Below are 22042 nucleotides of genomic sequence, written 5' to 3'. Positions count from 1 at the left end.
ACCCGGGAAGGAAAGGAGGTAAGAAGGTTCAGGGAAAGTATGGCAATTATAGGTACGTGTTGTTTTTGGAAGTGTGGGAGCAGAATAAGTGGGCAGGCTTATCTATTGATGTTCAGCACTGGTCATCACTTGTATCTACAATATGGAGTACCACCTCTGCGATATCAAATATTACATTGAAGGAAGGTGCCTCAACTGCTACTATGCCATTAGTTCCTCCATGAAGCAATGCCTGTCCTCAATATTTGACAGCTGTGCACATGGATCATGTTTTATCATGTGTATAAAGGGTGAAGGTATCAGTATAAAAAGTTATTCCTTGTTAGTCTCTTACTGACAGTCCCGCCGTTTACATTATTACTATATATACGTATCTTTCACCTACATTAAAAAATGGGTAATATTTGTTTACCTAAAGTTTATTTCTGTAAGTACCCTTTTAGATATCTAAAATGCATTTGGAATTTTTATGAATGATTAGTAAATCTATGAATAGTTTCTCTCTCTCCGAACCATGTTTAATCCACCAGGCATTATTGTAGCTCACCAATTCCATTTTTTGTATTTTCTATGAAGCACTATGTAAGTAAAAAACACATTTCCAGTCCCATATTATAAAAAATGAAATGAAACACATACTGGCCCAAAGGCAATTTCTGTCTCCCCCCTCTAACACTATGGGTGGATTACACCTCTGTTACCTTCAGAAAGAGCCTTGGGTCTTCCACAACTGGGGCGTAATCATAGGTATTACACACCTCCATTGCAAGTTCTGGTGAATGGGTATGCTAACAAAGCGATATAAAGTACACACCATTGGAGGCGGTGTATGACTCTGTGCAAGGTAAGTCTGGCATGCCATTGATAGCATGCCATGCCCACACCATGGTACCCATCGTTCATATACTCAGGGGAACCCTGAAGGCATTGCAGATTGTAGACCACCCATGTAGTGTTCGGCCGCCTTTGCACCATAAGAAAGGAATGCTGTTCCAGAAATGTTACTCTGATAGCACATGCTCCAGGCCCATACATTATTATATTGTTTGCCTAGGAACCATAACTGTGGGGAACACTTCTTCACGCAGCACTGCAAGGGCAACATTACGTCCAAAATTACATAATGTTCCTCGAACATTATAACAACTTCAAGGTAAAGATAGAAACATATTTTTCTGTGCCTGTAGGATCATCCCTGACAATGCATGTGCATATTACTTCTTTCACTGAAATATATTTTGTGGATATATATTTTGGGAGCATAAGTAATGAGAATTAGGGGGGCTTCGCAAGTCTTTGTATAACATTCTGCAATATGGAGTAATTCAAGCTGCAAAAAACATGCAAATGCCGGTTATGCTATAGGGAACTACTCCAACAACAACTCTTGCTCATTCTTGGGGTGCAGGCCATGTTACTCCTTAGCAGATTCTATCGATTCAGGAGGCAGATTGAACAATTCTACGTTTTAGAAAATAAATAAATATGGTTTACATATTAATTACTGAAGTGTTATGGTTGAAAAGTAGCTGATATTGTGGCTTCCCTCCTTCTGTTGTCATGTCCCTATTCAATAATGTGCTATCAACTGATCTCGACCCATTACACCAGGTCATTTTCCAAGCATCCAGTACTTGTTTTACTTACTTGACGAGGCTGTCTCACAAACAAACGTTATGAGATTATCCTCAATCTTTTCGAATGCATCAAAGTCGTCAACAACAAATACGTGGCGATCGCTCGGCTTGCTGCCAATGTTCCTCAATTCGTGGTAGTCGACATCGGCAACACCAATCACAAAGACACTGAAACCTGTTGAATGAAAGAACATCCGTCATTACAAAGATGCACATTTTTCCTCTCCTCCCCTCAGTCTACCTCCTATTCAGGACCCTTTGACCGAGTTTTTAAGATTCAACTGCACATAGCAACATCGTAGGTGCTTTTTTCCAGCATCAACAGGAACCCACCCTTAGAGTTAGGTATGGCAACTTAATGGGGGATTTTTACATTATTTAATGGGTGTTCCCTCACTGGTCACTGATTGACTTTAGTTGAGGTTCCCATTAATAAACCAATTGCTTAAAATTAGGCCTGTGAAATGTTTTTGGTGCAGTATACTAAACTGCCTTGAACAGAGATGTTTTAAGGCATGGGCAAAGTGGCCTCTGACCCAGGGTCCCAGCCTTTCAGGCGGTGCATTTCACACAGTCCTGTCCTGGTGACCTTGAATGATTCTTAAACATACATTGTTTTAAATATTACTTTCCTTTAATTTATTTTTACTGCAGGTGATGTATGGGAGTCTATTACAGACATTTTGCAGAGAAATTTTGTGTTTATATTTTTCAGCACCATCCATAAAATAGCTTCAGTTTAGATCAAAACAGGACCTCACGTATGAAAAATGGCAGTGGGTCGCAAAGTTTTTTGCAATAATTTTTGTGATCTGCTACTATATTACAATATTGAAAACACACATCACTATCCCTGAATATTAGATGAAAACATGTTTAGATTGTGGACCAAAGCGTCTGTGCTGTGTCAGTGACCTGGCCAAAGAGGGCATGAAAAAGCTGATATTGGATCATAAATTCAAAGCTGTTCCGAACATGGGCCCCCAAAACATGTTTGGCCCAAGGTCCCCAAAATTCTTAAGATGTCCCTGTTCTTGAAATAACAAATTTGTTACGGGAGCACTTTTTCCACTAAACACAGGTAAAAAGAGCATTGTTAAGTGTGTTGCAAATCTATCAACAAATGTATTACAAAATAAGCAACTCCGACATTCATTTCTCCTGCCAACATATTCTTCTTACTCTATATATTCTATTCTTATATATATTCTATAGGTGTGTCGTATGCCTTATTGTAGTGCTGCAACAAGGCAAACCGTACCTTCATAGTCCACAGAAGACCCACATGGGTGAGATCATTCCACCTTTTATGTTTTGGCAGAGGCGGGACCAAAGAGACACAAAGCGGGGATAGGTGCAGGGAATATAGAGACATAGAACTACCTGCACTGTTCTTTTGACCCAACAAAGTGCTCTCCACTAAATGCAGTGGAATAACAGAACAGAGTGGTCAAAAATAGAAAAGCAATATATGACTTATTGGATAGATAAGAATATTTTGTAAATGAGTGGAGCAAAGGCTGTTGATAAAGCCACACAAAAGGAATTGGTGGTTATTTATTAATAGTTATGTGGACACTTGTGAGGTGCTGCGCAATTGTACCTTCAGCCTGCAGGCTTTTATAATGGTAACTAAATCACCGTACTTCTTTATGTCACTTTTCAACATGTAAGCACCCAGTGGTTGCACAGACGCTACTGTACGTCTGCCCAATCTTGCACTGTATCTATAGGCTTTTGTCACTTTGTGCCACAAAAGCATCCACCCAAATCAAAGCCCAAGATTACTGCCTGAACTGAATGTATCTTATAAAATTGCAGACAACTGGTAGCTCAAAGACTGTTTAGAGTGAGTTAATTGTGAATTAGCTTGAAATAATGAAGTTACCTCATCTGGTTATGGCTTACTTTCACTGGTTCTTCATAATGGAATCATGTATAGGTGTAGTGAAATGTTAGAAATATGTGATTTACACTAATGCAATGCAAACAATTTCAGATGCCTATTTCCATTTTCCAGTAGAAACTTCTTTGCGGACCCTTAAGCAGATTCCCTTCTCCTTACTTTGCAGTAGATGTCTTTATAGCAGATGCCTTTATGGCAGACCTCTTTTTCCTGACTTCCTAGCAGAACCTTACCCTGATTTAGAAGATTAGGCTGCTCTCTTTATGGGACAACTGATCTTGCTCAACTTTCCTTTTTGAAACAATTTTATAATAGCTTGTCTTTGCTTTCTATGCCTTTGAATTGCATTGAACTATACATTGACTTCTGCATTCATGAATTGATTATTAATTACAACTATTAATGATTATTTGAATTTGAAACTTTGCTAATCCTTTATTAGACCTTTATGGTTTTGAAACCTAATCACTCTCTGCCTTCCTTGTGGAGTCACATGTCCTTCATGCTATTGAAATGTACTGAATTGTGATGACAGCCTCAGTCGTAACTGAAGATTGAACGGAGATCGCTTTCCAGTCCATTGTTTGCACCACTACCACATCATGCAAATTGCATATGTGTTTCTCCACATTATATCAGATTACTACATTCAAATGATAAATATACCTATGTAAAATTGCTTCACCTTTGCAAAGCATCCAATTGAAAGGTAACTTGCTGCATTGGATTGCTGTCTCACAAAGCAGGTAATTCACAAATGCTCTACCTGATTATTGATTGCTCACCTGAGTGCTGTATGGCTTGAGCGGACTTCTTCACTTCATCCTGGGAGCGTCCATCCGTCACAACCACCAGAACCTTGGGCACAGACCTTCTCATGCCATTCTCTGCTGTCAGGACCTTATCCTTGATGAAGGCAAGAGCCTTGCCTGTGAATTAATTGCCAAATATTTTAATATGTCATTTCAGGGGTGTCTTTCATGTTATAAATATAATTTTAAAACAGTATAGGAAACAGGGAATCAATGCATTAGAAATTCATTGACTCACACAGGTGTATGAAGGTCAAAATCAACATAAATCTAGGTTTAATCAAGGTTACTAGAGAATAGTTCATAAAATTACATTACAAGTAGGAATTCGCTCCATAAGAATTACAAGTATCAGTGTTCCCAAAAGTGATCCTTCCAGCCCTCTGTGAGAGGTGGGCAAAATATGTTAACAACTTTAGAAAACACAGCAATAAGCAATGCAAAAGAAATGGGTCATTTTAATTATATTGTACCAATTTATCACCTCTCGCCATAACTAACAAACCACTGAATTTACTCTTCTAGAGGTGTCTGTGGGGTTTAATTGTGGTACAATCTACCATTAATTTAACTCTTCACCCAATTCAAGATACATGTGTTTTGCAGTATCTGGCACCACACAACTTTTACAATGCAACTGTAGCAATGCATCACTTTAGCACCAACAGATGTGTCAGAATTTGTGACACATCTGTGAATCCTTGCGCCCTGGAGCCTGCATTGTAAACGCAACACATCCATTGCATCTTTAGGGCATTTGCGGCAGGCGCAAGAAATCTGACACGCCGATGCGTCAGTTCTTCTAAATATGCCCCTTTGTCTTCAAATTACATAGTATACCGGGATATATTACAGCCTGAAAGTGTATCTAGCGTTTCCCGTCCATGTTTAATGGACACATTTTCCAATATGTGAATACGCTGTTTACGTCATTTCAGCCATAGGTATCTGAAGCACTGCTGCAAGGTGTGTATTCACGCTTTACAATGTCGCAGGGCTAAAGTGGACGCATCAAAACTCTAGCACTCAGCCTGACTCGTTAAAATACCAGAATGCCCACGTGCCTGTTTTAGTGTTTCCTCCTTTGTAGCGAATGTCCTGAAGTGCCCCCAGGGCCAACGCTTTGTCAGCATAAGTGTTCAGTTTAAACTCAGTTTGCGCATCATCGCTGAACTGGACAAAAGAAACCTGGAAAATAAGGAGATTATGCGGTTTAGTCACATGCTTCCAATTACTTTGCGAATTATCCAAACAAAAATACTTCTGTTAAAAGTGACTTGTGTAATCCTAATGCTAGGAGATAATTGCTCAGTAATTAGTGTCCGCGTATCATGCTGAAGGAAAGCACCATTAAAGAGGCTGAAGGGAATTACCTTCAATTAGTGCCCCGCTGCCACGGGCATTGAAAAGAGCAATGCAAATATATGAAAAGGCAGGAAATAACCCGTAAAGGAATGACTAACAATCAGGCTCTTATTTCAACATGTAATCAGACCAAGAGCGTCATTGCATATCCATTTCGGTTGTGGATTGTCTTTAAAGTGTGACTCCTTCCATACAATGGCCATTATCTTTCGTGGCGCCTGCTCAGTCTGTTGCTTATGCTCAGGTCTGGTAGCCAGACCTCCATTAGCAGGGGTGATGGTTGACACTGTCACTGGCCACACTTTATCAGGTTTCCGTTTCAATTTGATCATAAAACTGAAGTAATGTGGTGCTTCCATGCGAGATAATAGATGTTTTTCATCATAAAAAATACAAACATTCAAGGTTCTGAGATTACACAATTGTTTCTAGGAGCCAATTGTGCTGGCTTTGGGGGGAGGGGTTAGGTCCCTTTTTAGTCTCAAAATTACATTTTATGCTGATGACCATGAGCGTTCACTGAAATGCAGTCACCATTCCTCTGAGTGTGTCAGGAAGATAGGGGTCTTTCTCTGTAAGATCCAGACGTTAACAGTTATAAGACAAGAGTCCTGATGATCAACAATAATAACTTCTACGGGCCAGCTAGGCTTTGGGGTCTTGTTCCACCAAGTGCACGACCTGGGTCAAAAGGTGTATTTGTCAGGCTTTCAATTGTCAGAGTTCTTGTTAGGTTCTTTCCTTCTTACCCACTTCTATTCCTGCCCCAGTGGTGGGCACCTGTGTACTCTGACCTCTGACAAGCTCTAATACCTTGTTCTTGGAATTAAGTTGCAGGGGCTGCAGAGACTAGCCGCTAGACTGATATGTGGCTTATGGAAATTCAATATTTACGCGGCTCACTGGGCACTGTACTGACTCCTTATGAAGTAGAACATCTACTTTAAGGCCATGCAATGACCCATCACCCATTCCATGGCATAGATTCTGCATTTTGTACTGACCTGACAAGGCCTTACCTCACAACTAGGTCCTTCAGATCTGGTGCACTAGTCCTTTAACTAGTGACTTATATTAAATGTCCGTCCTCTGTCTGTAATGTTTTCAAACTGCACCCTCCATCTTTGGAACGCTTTTCCTTTGGAACTGTCTTCTACCATAGACTGGTTCAAATATAAATTAATCTAATGGCTTTTTGTGCAACAACATTTTTTTTTTTTACTTCCCTCCTCTTTCCCACCCCTCATGTATGTTCCTAGGACTTCTTGCACCAAGATGGCAAACTTTTTCATAGATAAATAATAAATAAAATGGCAAGAACAGTAAAGCTCTTGCTTACTTCGTGCTTACCTGATTAGGACGTTTTTGGGTTTGAACACACATATAAAAAGAAGAGTTATTTTTGTAATTTGGTCTCAGATGTTTTCTTTAAGTGTGTGTCTCATTTATTGCCTCTGTGAGTGCAACAAATGCTTAGCACTACCCTCTGATAAGCGTAACTGCTCACCCACACTACCACAAAATAGAGCATTAGTCCTAACTACTTTTGCCTCTGCAAACTAATTGGGGATCCACTGAAATCTCTGCACTGTGTACTTCTTTTTATTGCACCATATAGAGAGGCAGCTTCCTATGGCTGTTCCTTGCCTTCAGGCAACAGCATGGTCTAAAGCTAGACATTGTTGCACTAGATTGCATGATGGAGCTGGTCCACATCAGCGTTCTCAATTAACTTTCCCAAAATGAGTAGGTGTCCAGTATGTCAGCAATACCCTGTTTGAGCTTCTTCAGGAGAGGTAGCAAGACACATACCATGTCCAAATGTCAACATGTTAGAGAGGATTACATTTCACTGATACCTCATCATGCCCACCCAAACTGTTCAATTAAAGGAATGGAAAGACTCAAGAATGTTAGATAGGGTGCAGAATAAAGCAGGCAATCTCTTATGCTCACTTTTCAGATGAAGAACACATGGCTGGCAAGACACTGTGAACTTCCTAACAGATGCAACTGAGTTCTACAGGGGAGCCTGCACACATAATTAGCTCACCAAAGTGGCACGACCATAAAACACTTATTTCAACTGATAGGCAAGAGATTGCTAGAATGTTAGTGAATGCCAAAAGGCTGAAAAAAAAACACGTTTGAATCCTTATTAGCTGTTGCCCTATCAAAGTGATTAAGACAATCCGTTGCCCTGAACTTCTCCGGCAGAGCTCCTGGCATTGAGAGGAAGACGTCAGTCTCTAACGTAACTGCTGCTACCAGGGACGTGACAGAAAACATTAGTAACAGAGTAAGGGCATGCCCATACGTACTTCCTTTGGATTCTACAGTGAAAAAGCCTGATTAAAGGTACATACCAAGGCGGAGGCAAGTTTGTACAACCTACGGCGCAGTTACTCAAGAGGTGGGGATGAATCATCAGCACTTAAATCATTTTCCAATTGTGCCAAATGTGTTTCCAGCAAATTCTCAGCCACGATTCTCTTTGGTTTTAGTACAAGAGTGATCGTATCCATTTCTTTAAAACTAAGGCAGAGTGCATTAATTAAGGTAAGCACATTACAATCGGGTAGGGTGCACAAATGTCACTCAGCTCTGGTACTCTTTGCGATTGAGAAACCAAGACAGTCTTGTGATCCCAATTAACAGTGACCCTTTAATAGATAATAAGCTGTAATTGTGGGAAAATATTGGACATTAGTTTTGTACTATTTTTGCAGTCACCCTTACAAATATTTTTAGACCATGTGTAACATAGGAAAGTACCCTTTTAGATATCTAAAATGCACTCCAAACATATATAAAGCTTATTTATGTCTATATATTATCCATAGGTGCTTTTAACAAAAACATGGTCCATTATTCATCTACATTACAAATCCCACACAAACTTGATTACAGATTATGTGTGCTGCTTAGTTATAATAAATAGAGAAGACTTATTGAATTTATAGCAATACTTCACATTTATAAAGTGGTGGTTATTTTAGCTATGAACAATGATAGATATTTTGCAGGTTATAGGCAGAGAGAGATAAATGTTTCAGAGGTTTGCGATGCATCACTCTTTGGCCTGTTTTTGTTGCTTGAGAATCTGGTAACCCAGATCCGACTAAAGAATCTCTTCAATTGATTGGACAGTTTAAGACTTTATCGCTGCATGGGGTCACATCTACTCTTGGATTATACAGCTTTAAACAGGATCTAGAAAAACGTGTGGTCCAGTTCCTCTAGTGCTGAGGGGGCTTTAATTATGGTTGTAGGAATATGTAAGTTTTTTTTTTTATGTGTGCCTTTTCAGAGTTCTCTTGAAGGACACCTGGCTAAGTATGTCTGTCAGAGACAGGTATGGGCATTCCGAAGTTAGACTCAGAATTTCTGTGCTTTCTTCCCTGTCCCTTCTTGTGGTTGAATTTGGATTGGGTAACCTACTCAGCCTATCCTGGCCATGTACTAAGGCATTTAATGCATTGGTATATAGTTTATGCAGGTATTGTTGTTCCATTAATAATGGGTTATGGAAAAATATAAGTGGTAGTTTGACCAGGTGTGTGCAGTGGAGGTCTTTTAGAAGTAGGGTTGTGTGATCCGATCTTTAGGTTCAGGCAAAACATGGTCCCCTTATTCAGGATTTTGCATATTGCAGAGGTCTAACTGGAATAGTATGGTCGGTTTCATTTAGTGTCTTATTAGAAGGAGAAAGACAACCTCTTAGCATTAATTAAAAGTCTGCATTTTTTATGGTTGCTTTGAGGCAGGAGTTCTGAGTCGAACCAGAAGCCCAGGGTTTTCACCTTTTTTATCTTTTGCATGGTAAGGGAAATAATTATCATTTTCCTGCACTCCCCGGATTAGTAGCGTGAGTTAAAATATTCTTGACAGGGAATACATAAAGAAGGTGGATTGAAGACAGCACGCACTGAGGGAAGTGTTTTGTGACAAAATACATTTAGATATTGAATATTATGAAGAACAGCCTGAATGCTTTAATCATATTTGAGCAAATATGAAAATAGCATAGAGCTAGAAGATGAAAACTACAGCCTTTGTAAACCCAATACAATAAGGAAGTGTAGTCAAAATAGAGAGCATGATTTTAAGTCCTACTGGTGCATAAAATGACATGAAAAGCATATTTTAGGAAAACATAAAAGTTTAATGCTTAGCTTCAAAGTTTTTCAAAGACTAGTTTTGAAAAAATAGCTTGACCCACCTGAATTCCCGCTGGATTGACAACATCGAAGGCTCCAATGGTGTTAAAAACAAACTGGCGCACTTTGTTGAAGTTATCATCGCCAATGCTCCAGGAACCATCAATGAGGAACACAATGTCTGCTTTAGCGCCTTTGCACACTGAATAGGAAAAAAGAAATTGTATGAATGCCTGTATTTGACAATGATTAACATAGAATGAATTGATATTTTCAGCTGGCTACTTTGCTTTTTGCAAAAAAAACTGCGTTTCGTGGACTTCACACAAGCTATTCATTTGCTGGCACATGAAATCTTCTCAATGATTACCTACCTAAAACAGAGCGTTTTTTTCTGTAGAGATGGGCATTTGAAGTTTACACACCTAGGGCCGGATTCACAAAGGTAAACGTTATGATCCTTTGATATTCACAAAGGTATTTTATGAGTAATAGATTTAACTCTGTTGAGCCTCAGCACATGAAAAGATAAGACTGTTCTATGTTTATATGTTCAGAGACTCCGCAGTCATAGAGATACTAGTCGTAAAATACCTTTGTGAATAGCAAATAATGGTCAATTTACATGAAGGTGTAAATGTACCTCGCTGAATCACGCCCAGCTTGGGCAAGGATTAGACTACAGTAATAAATATCACATTTTCGAATTTGCAGAGGAAGTGGAGGATTCTAGGTGTTTTGTCAGAATCTGCTTGTGTAATTTTTCCACTGTAAAGAGTGTGCTGGAGGAAATCTCACTTTCCCACTACCTCAGGGTCTCCTGAGGAGGTTTTAGAATTTCGTCTACAAACTGGATATGTTTCCATTGCCAGCCAATTAAAAAAAAATCTGAAATCATTTTATTGACCAAAATAAATACATTCTATACAAGAGAGAGGCAGAGAAGTGTAACTGAATAATGACCAATGCTGCTTAAAGAAATAATCCAGCTAAAATGTGCATAGTGAAATAGTAATGGCTGGTTGGGAAAACAGACATCATCACCTTGCTTTCTACTGTCACTCCATCATTAAGTGGTGTATATTTTTCTCAGGTGCAAATACTGGAGCTAAATTTCTGTTACTTCATTTCAGAATCCACTCACCATAGGTTTACCCCTCTGATTTAGCTTTTGACTTTGGGAATTTAGCAAGAACAGAAAATCGATGCATGATGTAGATGTCTGTGGGACCTTCCAATCCTCCATATAAACTACAGAATGGACAATTTGATTGAGCAAATGAGGTAATAAATAGCCATTTTCCTTTGGAGAAATTATTCTCCTTTCAACTCTGAGAAATTTCTGGAAGTTCTATCAACTTTTACACTTTGCGCACGCAGTGGATATTAGTATAGGAAAGGAATGTGCATAACAGCAAAGATAAAACTTTGTGGGTATGCTCATTTGTGGGTAAACACATGCTTATGTGGTTCTTATGGTCACTCCTAACAGCGACCTGAACAAGTGGAGTACTCATGTTATGCCCTTTATATGTAAAATTACTTCTGCAAAACACTGTAATATAGCGTTAGTTACACCTGTGGATATAAACTTCCACAGATCTTGAGTCTGGGAATCAGGTCTATGCTATTTGCAGCTGACGATTTTTTTCTTTCTGTACCTAAGCTGGACATAGGAGTGCAAAAACCTATGAATCAAAGTCCTAACTGATTAAACAGTCTTTGAACTGTTCTTCACTTACCATCCCGTGCAGGTGGAACTGTAGGAGGTGCAGGTGGGGCTGGAGGTTTCGTTGGTGGTTCAGTTGGTTTGACCACTGAAATAAAATAGAGATACAAATATGGATTTATAATCAAGAAGGTGCTTTAACTGGGCATAATGCAATAAAAGGAAACATTCAAGGTTTTGATCAAGGTTCAGGTTCCAGCATCTTCTAAAAATAAACTAGGGGCTTTTGGTTACCTTTTAATAGCTTATTTGTGATTTGGCACATATACAAAGCATTGGTCACTCTCGCATTTGACTAGTAGCTGTACAAAACAACCCACTATGTTTAGTGCTATCCCCTTGGCTTGGAACAGTAAAAATAAATTCTCTCTCTTTTCCTTGGATATTCAAAATTGTTGATGAAAAACATTTCTCAGGGATTTAAAGGAGTTAAAACTTAGAGAGTTCCACAGGAAAAATCCATCTTTTAGAACTTCCTGCCAGGTCAAGTTATTACAGGTTGCATGCCAGTCCTAGCCACCTGCATTGTGCCAAGTCAAGTAGGAGGAGAGGGCAGTATAAAATCCTATTCATAAGGGAAGTGAAGCCTTGTCAGTACATTATGTGTCAGTTACAATATTGAGGTTTGGCCCGATTGGTGGCTATGTGTCAATTTAAAGTGTAATGGACGTCAGTTTTTCTATACCTATAAGAAAGACATTTTAGCCTACTTGTAGAGTGCAATTGCACAGTACTAGGGTCCCCATTTTCACTCACATGTGCGTTCGTTCTTTGACACTCCCTGTCCTTCCAGGTTAGGAGTCTGAACAAAGACTGTGACTGTGTATTCTGTATCCGGATTCAGGCCCTGGAAGCAGTATGAAGATTCGGACTCAGTGACTGTTACTTCCTGTCCTCGAGATCCTACAAAATCAAAATGCATATTACAAATTTTGATGTACATCTATTTTCCTCTAACATCTCAATCTACTGGACAACATTTCACACTGAGTGGGGTACATGGACTGTATGTACGGGAAACTGTGTGCCCATATTTCTATGATCAATTTACTGTCTACCAATATATCTACATAGCATATTTTCTTTATTTTAAACATTATCTCATACAGAGTGCATGCTTGGTTTCTGATTTCAATAAATAATTCCAAGTTGATTAACAAATTACAGTCAGGATCATATAATCCAAATAGACATATTTGCTTGATGGTGAACTTTAGGGTGCAGAATGTTAAAAATAACATATAAACAATTACACAATATGGAAATCGACTTCCTATTAATGAAAGTAGTGAGGGTTTCCAGTACAGAGCTTGGGGACTTCCACTCAGGTTCTAGTACCAAGAGATGGGAGCAACACCACTCTGGTCACTATATTACCCTATTTGTTTCATTCTTAATAATACATCTACCTCAAATTGTGTAGCTTCCCAACTATAGGTTTAGTAAAATAAAACGAAATAGACATTAAAACATACAAGCTAACAAATTTGGTAGGGAGTGCGAGTGCAATTGTGTAAAAAACTGTCGCCGAGACATTGGTCAACAAAATGCAGGGTTAGAAATAAAATGTATACAGAGCTTCACAGTCGTTCTGAAAACAAATCCAGCAGGTGATGTGTGTACTTCTCATCCTTTCAGTGATGATTGTAATCTAACAGACAAATTAATAGGTGACCCTAACATACATTCTCTCCATGCATTACAGAAAATAACTTGATTTACCGTCAACAGGATTCAGTTTCACTCTGTATGACGTTGCTGCTCTGTGTGGCGTCCACCGGGCACAGAATGAATCCCACGCAACTTGGTATGTTGACAGATCTGTCACATTAAGGTACACTGAAAGAAACAAAATTACGATCGCTACTGTGAAAATGGTGGGAATAAATAAATCCTTTGATTCCATTTGGCACAGTGTGGATCCTACACAGCGATTCCTTTTTGGAAACTAGTCCGAAACAATGGGAATGATTTAAAAAAAAAAATCCAATCTTAGTTCACCTTAGGTGTGCAAAAAAAGTTAATTTGAGTCCCTAATTGAAGTAATGTGACGGCACAAATAGGATTTGCCGGAAAGGAATTTATGTCAGTATAATGGAGTTTTTGTGCATGAAGGTTGGGGGTATGGACCTTCCTGGGTGGGTTTACCATTAAAGGATAGTGAATATACAAACTTTGCACAAGTAGTTTCCCACTCTAAACCTGCCTGTCAAGAACTTGAGAAAAATGGTTTTCAGGGTGAAAATAAGAGAAGGAAATGTCACAAAATCGAAGGGTGTTTAGAGGAAGGGCTTTAAACACTAGGAAAAAGTATAAAATGATTGCAGGTACAAATGCACATTTGTGTTACAGTTTTGATTGTGGAAATGTACACTAATTACATCCGTAACCACAATTATTTCATATTTGACTACTGGATATCTACAAATTGGGTAGGTATCCAAGAGTAATCACGGAAATCTATCCTAATTCCACAAAAGGCATTATAGGCATAAGATTATAGGAGTTAAATTCTATTTCTCTTTGGGCATTCAGACTTTAATAACAATACATTATTAGCAGCCAGTAACAGCTTTACTGGAAATTAAATGCAATTTGCTTCATTGTGTTCTATCACATATTAGATAACTCAAGATTCAGGATTCAGGGTGACGATGCTAGTAAAGAGCATTTAAAAATGAAGTCTTCATTTCTGATTTTGATTCAGTTCTACACGATTTTAAGAAATTTTTACTAATCCGAAGATATTAGCAGTTGTTTTTTAAACCTTACAGACCCTTATGTTTGTATAATGCATTTGGTAAAAGTGGTCACAACTTGAGCAACAGTTTATAGCAAATGCTTTGTTTTTTTGTGAATCAACATATTTAAACATGCTGGTTTGTAAAATTCGGATTCGTAGGGGTTCGCATTTTGACCTACTTCAGTAATATGTATGAGGTATGTCGTAAGTAGCAACCTACTACTAGTCAGTGCCATCACAGAGATAGTGGCATGCTGGGGTCAACAGACCGCAATGTCTGTGATTGCTTTTAAATAAAGGATTTTTTTTTAAATGAAGCCTGTTTCCTTAAAGGACAATGGGATAAAGTTAAATAAAGAAAAATAAAAGTTTATTTGAGGTGCTGGTAACCTATCAATGAATGGTGAGCACAATTGTAATTACTAACCATTGGTACATACCATAAGAAATCTCAAATTGGAAGGGACACACTAAACATGCCCCTTTCAATTTTCGACATGTGTAGTTGCAAATCTGTTTTGCAATTTGGTAACAAGTTACTGAATCACGGATAGGGTTTGAACTCACCCAAAAGCCAATCAGCGGTCACAAAGACTCTGGTTTTGTGAATCAGCAGGACCTACTGGCAGCGATATTAATCCTATCTCGGGTGCAGGATGCCACAGCCTGAGGTTAAAATAGGAGGCAAAAGTAGGTTGCCTTTTTGTCTCCTAGAATACACCCTTTTCTCTCATGTCCCAAGATGGGGTTGGATTTGTGAGAACCGCAATGCAAATAAAATGAGGGCCCTCACTTTTTAAGTAGCCTCTTCCCTTACATGTAGATTTCAATTCACGCCTCCCAACAACGTCATATCATTCTAGTCGGCAGTGCAGGGGACGAGTTAATGACTGCAAGATGAGTCGTGTTGTGTGCATTTGTTAGGAATCTGTGGGTAAGAAGAGCAAGGGAAGAATGCCTTTTTATATTTAGGTGCATTGTGTGCTAAAGATTCTCTTTGTGTGTTATTGGAGGATTCATTTCCAAATTGAGATTTCTGGTGAAGTTTCATTAGTATTCATCTGAAAATGTCTGCTGCCAAGACGCCCATTTTAATAATTTGAATTGTGTCTTAAGAAGAAATGCAGTGGCAGGTTTAAGGCCAAAATGAACACCGCATGCGATACAGCTATTCATAGTTAGGCAAATGCTTTGTTTAATTAGCTAGGCTTTGCTACAGGAAATCAGCCGCCCTTATACCTTGCACGAAACCCAAGCCTAATATACACTTTGGATTAGTTCATTTCATGATTTTGTTAGAATGAGATATGTACTTTTTAAAGCACACTCTCACCAAGCTACAGTTTACTAGCAGTACATCCAGAATTCGCAGTGCTACTTTCGAGGTTCTTCACATGCCAGGGAAGCTAGCTTTGTTGCTTGCCATAGTGTGAGTCTGTGTGTAATACATCTTGTGTGATATTGCTCATATCAAACATTCTGTGTGTGCTAAAGGAACAATGTTCTGTGTAATTAAAACCCATGCAGGCTGCACTTTCTGTGAGTCATATAAGAGTTCACTGTTGCTACTTGTGCTGAGCATAGGTGCATCCCTATCACTGAAGCTTGAACTTCTTCTACCTTTGGTGAACTAGTTCTATGTGTGAGGAAAACGTGATTTTCCGCTGCCCTATGCAATACCTGTTTGTGTTTGGGAAAGCATGTACTGCTTCTCTCAGAAAATAAACAGTCGATATTTGCAGCAATGATAATCCACTAAGAAAATATTTCGAACGATATTTGAATGATCAACCTTGCTAATTTTGAGATCATTAATTCTAGTGGTATGGGATACCTAAAGCTGGTATTAATATTCTTTTTCCTAAAAAAATTGTAATGCATGTCTGAAAAATCAGATTGGTGCTGTGTCTGTTAGTTCAGGAATACTGATTCAAAATGTATACTGAAGCCTTTTATAACCTTGCTTTCAGTATTTATAGTTGCTACTTAACGTCTGATTATGCACTGGTGTGATTTCTCTTCTGATCGACTGTAAAATTGATCTAATCTGAGAGGAAGCTCTGATGTTGAAGACTTGTGATTTGCGATCTTTGTAACATTTCATTGTTGCATCTTATGCTCTCTCATTTTATATGATTAATATTTTGTGGAAGGAACAGAAAGGGTAAAATCAAAGGTGACAAGGGAGCTGCTTTTAATATTTAGAAAAATGTCATGAGCCCTTATCAAACTTCATAAATATTTGAACCACCCACACAATCTATCACTCTTTAGCCTTTGGGATTCTGAAGAGAGAAAGGTGGATGCTAGGAGTTCCAGATGTGTTGGCAGTAACTATGAGGATGTCTTTCTACTGCGAGCACCTGGTTACCTCAGCATTTAGGATTTACCATAAGCCTCCCTCAGGTTCTTCCTGAGAGAGGTCACATGTCCTAATTATTATACATATGTGTACCCCGATAGAGTGTGTGTTCATGAGTTAGATATAAATGAGCAGAAAAGTCAATGAGTTCAAGACATCATCTCTACACCGTCTCTTGTTTCTGCCACACAGCACCAAGAATTACAAAATAGGCACAACTCTTAAGGTCTCAAACTGGCACTTTACGTTTTAGTGTGGGGAAGTACCACTAGAGGACACGGTTTACACTACTGTTCATCATAATAAATTAGAGGTACTGCTGCACCTTGGTACATCATTGTGTATTTGTTCTATAAACATGAAAATAACTTACATGTGGTGCCTACACCGATCAGTGGTCCACTCGTTCCTGTTTCATACTGTGCATACACTTGCACATCATAGGTAGTGCCAGGTACCAGATTCTGCAGCTGGTATGTATTCACATCTCCAACAAACACTTCCATTGTTTCATCGGCATCTATAACAGGAAGAAATCAGAAAGTTATTAAGAGTTTGCTTAACACAATCATATTATATGATTATTCATTTGCAGGTAAACATCTGGAGCACTACTAAGAGAATTGATTGTAAAACAACAAGTCTTGGTGCATAAGCCAAATGTGCCGTTTTGGTATGATCACAGAATTTTCAAAGAAGTGCTTAGAACTTGACGGAGGCACCAATAAACATTAGTTTGTGAATTTCTTTTTTGTACGCTATGCTCTTTTTTGCTCATCGTACACACTGTGTGTTTGCTTATTCGCACTGCACAATAGCTGGTATTGTGGATGTTGTAATAAATGCATATATGCTTCTACTTGAACTATGATATATGTGTTAATTAATCTTGCCTTTAGAATAATTAGAATAATCTAAGGCAAATAGGTTCCTTGTGAAGTATTCTAAGAGAGGGAGAGAAAAACAGCACCATATTTTAATAGAGATGGCACCGTTCTGCTCTCTCTATGATGCAATGCAGCACAGCAACCAAAGTAGGAATGCCATTCACACACCACTGTACTATAGTGCAAAGGTGTGTGCTATCTAGTACAGGGTTTGTATACGAAGGACACCTTTCCAATACAAAATACTATTTCTATACATAATTTAGGTTGGAGAGAAGAAACATCTGATAAGAGGAAGCATAATTTTTTTCACAAAGTTCAGCCTACCTTTTCAGTAAATACGGCTCCCTACCAAAAGCCATGAGTGGTTGCGTGGGAATGTCCACGTACCTCCCATGGTACAGTCTCAAAGCAAAATAAAGCAAAGTGACACATAGTGCAGTTTAGGGTTACTGCAGCCTACATTCCTGCTTTTGCGCTGGCTTTCGTCACTTTTATTATGCAATTCAGCACAAAGTGTTAGTAAGTCTAAACCAGAGTATTTTAGTTATTCTTAATGCTCATCAGAGGTTAGTGTGGAAAGAAACAATTAAGTCCTCTTGTTCTGTGTGCCTAGAGACAGTAACATGTTTGCAATAACCATTGTTCCACAGTTAGTGCAGGCAAACCACTTATAGAGAGAGTGGAATTGTGTTAGTGACACTGCAACTAAACTGTTCAATTAATAGCCACAAAATCGTGGTGGCTAATAAACCAAACATTCACAACATTATGATATCTAATATTCACCCTCAGATTTCGATGATGTTTAATCAGACGCTTAAAAGTGAACATTTTCATCTATGTGCCATACAACTGTGTCACTGGCTTAACCAGCATTGTGGTTAATGCATGTGTCATTTTTGTTGAGTTTCTTTGATCTTTGCTTTTTATATATCAAATTTGACTTCAATATCATGTGGTTCGAGAATCGGCAGTATCCTTTTGAGCTGAAAAAACTCTAACAGCCTAGGAAGTGATATATGTTGAAAGTATGATAATTGCAGTACACTGATTCCAAATACTGGCCGGTCGTGCTCTATTTATTTCCCAGTGAAAATGTGAATTAGCTAAGAGAATAATGTTGAGCACATATCAGTTATGAATGTTTATGAAAACTGTCATCATTAACTATTTCATAAAGAAAGGAAAATGAAAAATAAGTACAATGGTTTTTTTAATTACATAATTTTATATATGTTACATTTTGATCTTACCACTGCATAGATATCCTATACAAGCTTCGTAGTGCTGTATGTGACCAATTTCATATGTCACCTACATTTTTGCAAACCAATGGGTATCATATTTTACAGTTTGAAGTTTCTGTCTACTTAGAGACTGGGTAGGTGTGCCAACAATCTCCAATAGTGGAACAATATCTCATGGACCTATTCACTGGCTGCTTAGCTGATTTTTCGAGCATACAATAAAAATGACAGTAGTTTGCAGATCTATGCACTCTACTGTAATGCAGGCATACAAGTGGGCATCCTGTGAATAGAGCCCTCGCAGAAACATGGAGGATGGCACTAAACTCTCCATAAATTACACACCCAGGTCACTACAGAAAGGCGACGAGAGTAAAACTGAATAAACATAGAGTAGCAGCTAAAATGTGTAAGGACAACAGAGAAGAAATATTTCAGGGACCATGAACAAAATAGAGGAGAATGGGCAAGAAAACATGCTTTTGTTCAGACAATCCAAAAAGCTGGAGCACACATTGCATACCTGAAAATGTACCAACCATCTCGAATTAGTTCACTTTGCATTGTCAAAGACGTCATAACTAGACACTTGATAACATTCTAGAAGCGGATTTTCCAAGATGTGCATTTACTCACTTTTGGGTTGATACACTAGTTTGTAGCCGAGTACAGGAGATGCAGCACGATCCCAGGAAACCTTGAATCTTGTATACCATTCATCTGATACTTGCAAGTTTTGAGGTGCAAGGAGCCCAACTGAAAAAAATATTATTATTATTATCGTTGTTGTTGTCATTACAGAAGTCATCAATGATTTGATCAGTAGCAACTTTCCAAGTCTCACAGATGTTGGCGCTAGAACGAATAGGACCCACAGCACAATTACTGTCAGAGGTAACAAGTTAGAAAAGAATTGGCGCTTAACATATCTGTGCATTATTCAACCAGCGCCCCTATCCTATTGTCATGTAGCATAGAACAAAGGTCCATGTGAATGCTGGCTGCAGATTAGTGAAACCACGCAATGCTGGTTGCCCTCAAATACAGCGGACTGCCACTACCAAACTCATCTGCCAGCAGCTATCAAACAAAGGAATCGATTCTGGGTTCTTCTGTTAGGGTCTGGCATCAATTACTTGTTGCCACCCCACCTCAGCCCCTCTGTTGTGTTGCTTTTAAGTATTAAATCTCATGCTGCGTGCATAAGTTTGCATGGTTCGCCCATTTGTCGTGAACTTTTACTTGCACCACAAGACCCTGTCTGCTTTAACTCCCCTTCCACACTTATTTCATGAAACTCCCATCCTTCATATCCTTGTGCCACTCATTTGTAACCTTCCGTGAAAGACTTATTCTACCACCATTTGCACGTGTTACTAATAAGTCTGATTTTGGTTGTCATTGATGTTTTTATTACTTACATGTACAACATTGTGTTTGTGATGCTAAGCAGTACCGGTAAATGCTTAAAATACGGACTGACACTTATTAAGGCAAATAATGTCAAGAAAACAGTGATGCTAGTACTCTCTAGGTAATACATCTATGCAGTTACCTCATGCCAGGAACCTTCTGATATCATATGGCCATTCTATTCATCTGGTTTCACATTTTTCCTCAAATGAAAGCAATTTCTAAAGTCTGGTCGACAGTATTACTAGCCCCATATTTCCAAACCATAATAGAAATACACACATATATCTATAAGACAAGGGCTTTTTGTTAAACTCTCTTTATCCATTGTTCTGTTGAAGACTCATTCACATTTTGCTCCCTCCACAGCATACAGCATAGGGCAGTGGGTCAACCCAATCTCTCTTGCACTGTGGGCGACAGCATTTTACCTGAGCACACATGCACACCTGCCTAACAAGCAGCACACTTCAGTGGCAGTGATGCCTAGACAAGTGTGCCACTCCTGTATTTTTATGTTTTAAAAAATGTTTTTGTCATTTTGTTTTGCATACTGAATGCGTTTGCACAAAAAAATAAACAAACATTGGCAAAGACAATGAATCTCAGAAATGACAGTGCAAGTCATAGTATTGAATTTTCCATAGCTTTAGTTGTAAAATGTCAATTATTATCTCCTCACCCCAAGAACCTACATGCAAAAGTCACATTGGTGGCCATCACTTCATTGAGTAATTATTTCAATTTTTGTTCCACCTACTGTAGGCTTTTGAAACATCTCAACCCACACTACTTTAAACAGCGTTTTCAGTTTGACAATACATTTCTGGAAGGCTTGTTTCACTTTATTTGGGGCGCTGTGCAATGCAATGGACACAGAAGACAAGATCTACAAAGGCAAGATTTTTTTACATGATTCATGAATTCTGCGATTAGACACGATGATGACCAGTTAGTGAGCTGAGCTAGCGGTTCAGAAGTGTCTTCGGGGATGAAATCTGAATATGTGGCTGATTTATAAATGAGCACCAGTTTATATCGGTTGATGAAATAAAGTCCTGAAGAAATTTTTTTAAGTAACAATGTTTTAGGTTACTCCCAGTGCTGCCTGAGACTTCAACCACGCACAGGGAATATGTAAAACAAAAGGGATGAGGAAACAATCTGGAGAGAAAACAGGCATCCAATACGTGGGAGTCTGGGCAGACACTAAATAATATAGGATTTGCACTAAAAAGCACTGTGGTTGCATGTGCTTGAAGTTGTAACTGCCCAGTGTCCTGTGACTTAGTGTTTGGAATGCAACAGCGGTTCTTAAAAATGTGACTTCTGTGAACCCCAACTGAATCATTATTGGTATTCGAGGACCCCTACTAAATCATTATGGTATCCAAGGACCCCTACTGAATCATTACTGGTGTCCGAGGACCTCCACTGTGTCATTATGGAAAGCTGCGGAACCCCGGCCAATGCAAGTCCTATAATTCGAGCTTCGAAACAGTACATAAAAAATACAAAAACAAGCATACATCAAGTAAATGCTTAAACATCGAACTGTTTTGTTTAAATCACAAAGATTATTTTTTTTTAAATCACATTTTCTGTTTTGCTTCTTTATTTGTATATGCTTTATTAATTTTAACTAATCATTTTAATATTATTTAGTTTTGTAACACAGTTACCGACCCCCTGAGTTGGCCTCATGCAACTCCAGGGGTCCACCTCACCACAAGTTAAGAACTACTGGAGTGCAGGAAATGGAGTGTGATGTGAACGTC

General features: G+C 38.7%; 1 protein-coding gene across 3 annotated transcripts in view; it reads right to left on the bottom strand.

Annotated features, from left to right (window-relative positions):
• The window catches only part of COL12A1 (collagen type XII alpha 1 chain), a 307200-nt gene that overhangs the window by 110139 nt on the left and 175019 nt on the right, over positions 1 to 22042 (bottom strand). For all 3 annotated transcript variants that reach the window (XM_069235673.1, XM_069235672.1, XM_069235674.1), the window contains 9 exons: positions 19488 to 19607; positions 17088 to 17234; positions 13332 to 13448; positions 12366 to 12512; positions 11623 to 11697; positions 9943 to 10082; positions 5420 to 5543; positions 4329 to 4472; positions 1648 to 1812 (listed from right to left, as the gene is read on the bottom strand). In XM_069235673.1, coding sequence (XP_069091774.1) covers positions 1648 to 1812; positions 4329 to 4472; positions 5420 to 5543; positions 9943 to 10082; positions 11623 to 11697; positions 12366 to 12512; positions 13332 to 13448; positions 17088 to 17234; positions 19488 to 19607 — 1179 coding nt within the window. The remainder of the gene's footprint in view (positions 1 to 1647; positions 1813 to 4328; positions 4473 to 5419; positions 5544 to 9942; positions 10083 to 11622; positions 11698 to 12365; positions 12513 to 13331; positions 13449 to 17087; positions 17235 to 19487; positions 19608 to 22042) is intronic.

Source organism: Pleurodeles waltl, chromosome 5, assembly GCF_031143425.1.
Source record: "Pleurodeles waltl isolate 20211129_DDA chromosome 5, aPleWal1.hap1.20221129, whole genome shotgun sequence".
Taxonomy (NCBI): domain Eukaryota; kingdom Metazoa; phylum Chordata; class Amphibia; order Caudata; family Salamandridae; genus Pleurodeles; species Pleurodeles waltl.
Note: the sequence above shows the minus strand (reverse complement) of the source record. Positions and strands in the feature narration are given on the sequence as shown.